At 44.5% G+C, this 6000-nt stretch overlaps 1 protein-coding gene across 2 annotated transcripts in view; it reads left to right on the top strand.

Annotated features, from left to right (window-relative positions):
• Nucleotides 1–500: 500 nt before the first annotated feature.
• NLK (nemo like kinase) overlaps nucleotides 501–6000 on the top strand; it is a 147010-nt gene continuing 141510 nt past the window's right edge. For both annotated transcript variants that reach the window (XR_010937577.1, XM_067716311.1), the window contains exon 1: nucleotides 501–2133. Coding sequence is in view for 1 of the 2 variants with exons in the window: in XM_067716311.1 (XP_067572412.1) it covers nucleotides 1676–2133 (458 nt within the window). In the remaining variant the exon portion in view is untranslated. The remainder of the gene's footprint in view (nucleotides 2134–6000) is intronic.

Genomic DNA, 6000 nt, shown 5'->3' with positions numbered 1-6000 from the left:
AGACCTGAAGGGTGGGACCGAGATCAGTCTTTTTTTCCATTTGTCAAATCAAGTGTCTATCTGGTCCCAGTCTCAGCCCACTTCCTCTTCAAGCCAATGATTGGTTGCTCTGTTCTTGGTGCCCGGCTCACGATTGGTTCTTTCGTTCCACCCCTCTCTTCCAGCTTTTGCAGGCGGGATTAGCACGCAGCTTCCTGCTCCTGCCAAAAAAATAAAAGAAGAAAAAGAAAAGAGGAGAAAGGCGAAAGAAAATGTCACGGAGATCTTTGGTGTTTAATTCGCTTTTGGTCTTGTCGGTCAGGCCCAACTCTGCCTTTTGATTGGTCTTTCGATCTGCCCATCCCGGCTCGGGGGCGGGATTTCCCCAGGAGACCCACACTCTGTCGCCACTGGCCGAACAGTGCGCCTGTCTGAAGCTCCCGGCCCGGGATTGGAGGCGGACGCGGACAGGTGGGCGTGGATTGGCTAGGGTAGCCGGTCAGTGTGAGGCGGGGGCGGGGCCTCGGCGGCTGGTTGCGCGTGTCCGCCGCTGGCTCCGCTCTATCCGGCTTTGCTAGGGGAGGTGAGTCCGGCCGCGGCGGCACCGGCGGCTGAGGAGGCGGCGGCTCGAGGAGAAAGCGGCCGCGGCGGCTGAGGAGAAAGCGGCCGCGGGGACGGAAGCCGGGTGGGGGGGAGGGGGGGAGACGGAGCAGCCTTGAGCCCTGCGGGGGCCATCGCGCGGGGGGACCCACCCGCTCTCCCCCCCAACCCTCCTCAGCAGAAGCAGCCGGCGGCGGGGGCAGGAGTCAGCCCGCTTCCGACTGCACCCCGCCCGTCTCCCGGGGCTCCCATTCTTTGGCCCCGGGACCTTAACCTCCTCCCGGGGCGGTTCCCTGTGTCTGGGCGTCCGAGTGCTGCCCACCTCTCTTTCATTGCTCCCCGCACCTCCTTACCTTCACTTTGCCCCGGTTCTCTTTCTCCTCTCTGTCCTGCCCTGTCGCCTCCTCTGCTCACTCTGTCCCTCCTGCCTCCTTCCCTGGCTCTTTTCTGTTCGGGAAAGTTTAGTACCCCCCCCGCCCCCCCAATCAGGTCAACCTGACGAGGAGTAGGGGGAGATGTAGGAAGGCCTGAGAGTTCGAGGGGGGGAGCTAGTTTCCCTGAACATTTCCCCCCATCTTTTCACTTTGGGGTGGTTGGAATTTTTTTCAGTTGCATTTTTGAGGAGGTGGTAGGTGTTTAGAAAAGGATGTGGGAATGGAAGGGGTAGATGAGTCAAGCCTCTTACAAGATTCCCAGGGTGGTGTGTTACCTGATCCTTTTCGCGTGTGGAGTTCAGGGGGTCGGGAGGTTTGGCCTTTATTCCCACATTCAAAGTTGGAACCTCCCCCGAATTAAGGATGGAGTTTTAGTACCCACTTGTGGCAGGAAACGTGGGGGGAAGGGGTCCCTTTTTCCTTTTTCTTTTTCTTTTCTCTTTTCTTTTATTTTTTGGGGCAACCCACACCCTTCCACACACACTCACCCCCAAATTAAACACCAAGATCCTCTAACTTGTCTGGATTGACTGATGAAGACATAAAGCCACTTCCGCTCCATGATTTTGGAGGTGGAGTGAGTGAGTTTTTTCTTCATTTTTAAATGGCCAAATGACAGCTTGACCCAGTTTGCTTTCCAATCAAAGGGCATTTTTTTTTGAATGTCTCTTTGTGGCGCAAGAGCCAACGCAAAAATGATGGCGGCTTACAATGGCGGTACATCTGCGGCAGCAGCAGGGCACCACCACCACCATCACCACCACCTTCCACACCTCCCTCCTCCTCACCTTCACCACCACCACCACCCTCAGCACCATCTTCATCCCGGGTCGGCTGCTGCTGTCCACCCCGTACAGCAGCATACCTCCTCTGCAGCTGCGGCAGCCGCAGCAGCGGCCGCAGCTGCAGCCATGTTAAACCCTGGGCAGCAGCAGCCGTATTTCCCATCACCGGCACCGGGTCAGGCTCCTGGACCAGCTGCAGCAGCCCCAGCTCAGGTACAGGCTGCCGCAGCTGCCACAGTTAAGGCGCACCATCATCAGCACTCGCATCATCCACAACAGCAGCTGGATATTGAGCCGGATAGACCTATTGGATATGGAGCCTTTGGTGTCGTCTGGTGAGTATCCAAAGAAAAACACAGCCTCTCCTGGTTTCTTCTCATGGGTGTCGTTGGGCAAGTCCTTTCTCATGGTTTTCTCCATGTCAACCCAAGTGGAACAAGCTTCTCAGCTCAACTGTAGGAAGGCACCCTTCCGTACCTGGTAAAGAGGCCTGATGGCATCGGTTATCTAGGCTTGTGCTTTGGAGTCATGGACAGCGTTGGTGGAGCACCCTCTGTTGAGTAACTCTCATAAGTTTGTTGTCTACCAAACCTATTGTGTAGAACCTGAGCAAGCCACTGAATGGAGATTCAGTAAATAGATGAATGCATGGAATGCTTATTTCTACACAGACCTTGGCCATCTCTCATGTTCGATTTAGTTTGAATCAGTTGCCCAATTGCAGCAAATGTCACAACTGACCCAAACTGGATTCTTTATAATAGTCTTGTCATTGGGGTATACGTTGCATAACTACTTTGCTCTTTCTGTCTTTTCATTCCTTAATTTGTGATCTTGATCCCCAGAAGGAAGATAAGGTTCATAGTTGAACCAGTTAAGTCATTGCATGAGTGGTTTATTTTAAACCGTAAAGCTACAGTTGGGAAGTATGTAGCTTTAGTCTTTTGATAAGAATGCATTAAATATAGCATCACACATGAGTACCACAATTGAGGTCAGTAGACTGTAACTATGCAGTGGCCCACATTCAGTGTAATGTTTTAGTGTCATTTAGTGGCTTGTAAGTTGCTGTTATCCCTTGGTTGGCTGCTGTAGTAGGAAGTATACTTTTTAAACATGAAACTTCTCTACTTTTGCTAGTGCTAGTATACTTTTTAAAGTCCGAGGGCTTCTTAAATGCAACATTTTGTCTATTTGTCCTTCTTAGGAAGATTGATAGTTTATAATAAAATGTATTTCTCATTGTAGGGTCCTATTTCTTTCAAAACTAGAGTGAACTGAGCTTTTCCCCCCAAGGATTAAGTATTCTGGTGTGGATAGGTGAATTGATGTTTTCAGTGCTTCAAAAATAGATTCCTTCAACTATACCTCAATTTAAAAAAAGAAAAGATTCTTGTTAATGTATAGAAAAGCCCTCATCACCACAGGAGAACGAACTCTTTGGAACTAGCCTAGTAAATGTCTCCTTTCGTCATTGCTTTTCAGGCTATAATTGACATGTTTCATTTTTGCATTATATCTGGCCATCTTTATTTACATTTCAGATTTTATAAACTAGGCTACTAAGTGATCGATCCGTCTTTTTTTAAACTGGTGAAGTCCAGTGTTTTCCCAGCAAGTTCTCCAAGGTGTGTGGGATTCCTGGTGGGAAAGAATGCAGCCGGTAATGGTGCCTTTTCAGTCTCTGCTCAGGGACCTTGCCTGTTCTTGCCTTCCTCTCGTCCCTTCCATATCCTGTCCTCAGGGACTGCACTGTGAACTGCTGTTCCTTGTCCAGCCCTTGAGGATTTCAAAGTGGGGGGGCAGGGGGCAGGAAAAAGATCATTCCTTGCTTTAAATTTTGTCATTGATTTACTGAGAATTTGTTTGGATTTTCTTAGACCTGGATGCTTTCTTTCATTTTAGTGCTTTGCATGCAGTGCTAAGAACTAGAGATGCTGAAAGGGAAATGGGTTGCAGCATTCTTGACTATGTTCTAAAGATGTTATTCACCTACATTTCTATCAAATGGTGATGTGATTTGTAGAAGTTTTAACTTAAAGTTGGTGCTAAGGGAATTTTTTTTTAAGGGGAGGGAGGTGAGGAACTGTAGTGCTGAAACATATCCCACAGCAAACATTCTGGTAGTGGGTGTTCTGACTTACCAATACATGAAAAGCTGAATGTGTTTGATTTGAATCCATTCTAGGTTCTTTCATTGATCGACCCCTTCTACCACCCATGGAGTTCTTTCCATGTACTTGAAGTACCTCCATATCTGTGCCATCTTCCACTGTACACCAGTTGTGGAGCGTTTGCCCTGTCTGACTGACTACATTTGTAAGCCCTATGAGGGTAGTGACTGTGTCTGCTAGAGTACTTCTTTTTTTCCCCAGCACCTACCACAGTGTTGTGGCATCTTTGCTGCTTGGTTACTTGATCTCCTGGTCAGGTCCTCCTTTGTTCTTTAATCAAGTTTTTCTACTTAGCTGCATTGAATGTTTTTATCAGCTGTTACAGGTGAAATACAATTTGGTATGAAAAAAAAGAGGAAAGAGTTCCAGATGTGTGTTTTAGTATGCAAATTCTTTTCTATTTTTATATTTACATATTTATGAATTGCTGTCTGAATTGCTTATTATATTTGGAATTTGACTGCTATATGACGTGAGTAAGATTATTAAAACTAGAGATCTGGACACCAAACCACAGTGAATTGCACTGGTATTCTCAAACCTAAGCAAAAGATATTAGTGAGCTTTTTTACTTTTTAACTAACTGAATGAAAATTTTTCATTTTAATTTAGAAGGCACCTAATGAGTCTGAAACAACTATTTTCTAAAGTGATTAAAATGGAACATAAAAATATTCTCCTAATGATACATCATTTAATTCAAAGCACCATATAACTACTTGGGCATTATAAGATTCACTTAGACTCAAATATGTTTAATACATTTTGCAAGTATTTTTCTTCTGACATAGCATATGAAAAGAAACTATATCTGCTCTCGTTTCTTTTTTTGTACATGTACCCAGTGGTACTAACTGATGGCTAAATATGTTGCATATAATTTTGAGGAATATTATTGTTTCTCCATGTAGACAAGGAGAGATATTTGTAGAAGTGATGCAGCATTTTACCATTCAGATTTATCACTGAACAATTTAGTCTACCAGGCTTGATTTATCTTTCTGCTGAATTTAACTATTGGAATAACCTATCAGTGTTGGACAGTTGTGTAAAAGTAGTGAATTACATATTACCTTGCTGGTAAAGGTGGTGCTTTGACAGTTCAATTAAGGTTTCATTAACAACTGTCTGCTGTGTTTTATCTCAAAGTAAGGTTTCCAGTTTACCTAGTAATATCATGGGGTAGCCTGAGACACGTTCATTGCCAATGACAGAATATTGTTCATGGGTTATCAAAGCATTGTATATAATTTGACCTTCTTCATCAGATAACAAGGCTTTCAAATGCCCATATGGACATTTTCATAATGCAAAACCAAAACACAAAACAACTCACAAACAGGACCCTCAGTTGTTTGGTGAGAATAATGTAAATACCTTCTTGTCTGTAGTTCACATTTGCCAGAGGAAAGTAAGTTATACTGTTCTTAAAGATGTATTATAACATAAAGGCTTCAGGGGCTCGTGAAGTGTATGCTTTTGAGAATTGGAGGAAGTTGACCCCATGAGAAAGGTTTGAGGACCGCTAAACCCAGGCAGTTTTGACATTGTCAGCCAAAAATATCAGATTGAATTAATGGTACATATTGCCACCTTAATAAAAGTGAGTGGAAAAAGCTTCTTCTTTATAAAATCAGTGTTTTTTACTTATCTGATTAATTGAAAGATCAAAGATCCTGGGATTCATTCAGTCTGTTGTCTTTGTACTCCAAGTAAAGTTGGAGAACTTTGAATTTTATTATTCTAATTCCTTCAGCAGGTTACCTTTATTTAAGTAGTTTGAAACTTAAGCATCACTGTACTGATACTTAGTTACTTACTAGCTGTGTGATCTTGATATATTGTTTAACCTCTCTGCTCCTCATCTATACAGTGAGGATAATACTAGCACCCGTCTCGTACAATTGGTATGAGGATTAAATGAGGTAATCCTTGTAAACCAGTGAGTACACTGTCTAGAACACAGTAAGCACTCAATAAATGTTAGCTGGGTTTTATTGTGGTTACTTTTGGTAGGAGAATCAAACT

The sequence above is a fragment of the Pseudorca crassidens genome, chromosome 19 (assembly GCF_039906515.1).
Source record: "Pseudorca crassidens isolate mPseCra1 chromosome 19, mPseCra1.hap1, whole genome shotgun sequence".
Lineage (NCBI taxonomy): Eukaryota > Metazoa > Chordata > Mammalia > Artiodactyla > Delphinidae > Pseudorca > Pseudorca crassidens.
The sequence above is the reverse complement of the archived record's forward strand: the minus strand, read 5'-3'. Positions and strand labels throughout refer to the sequence as shown.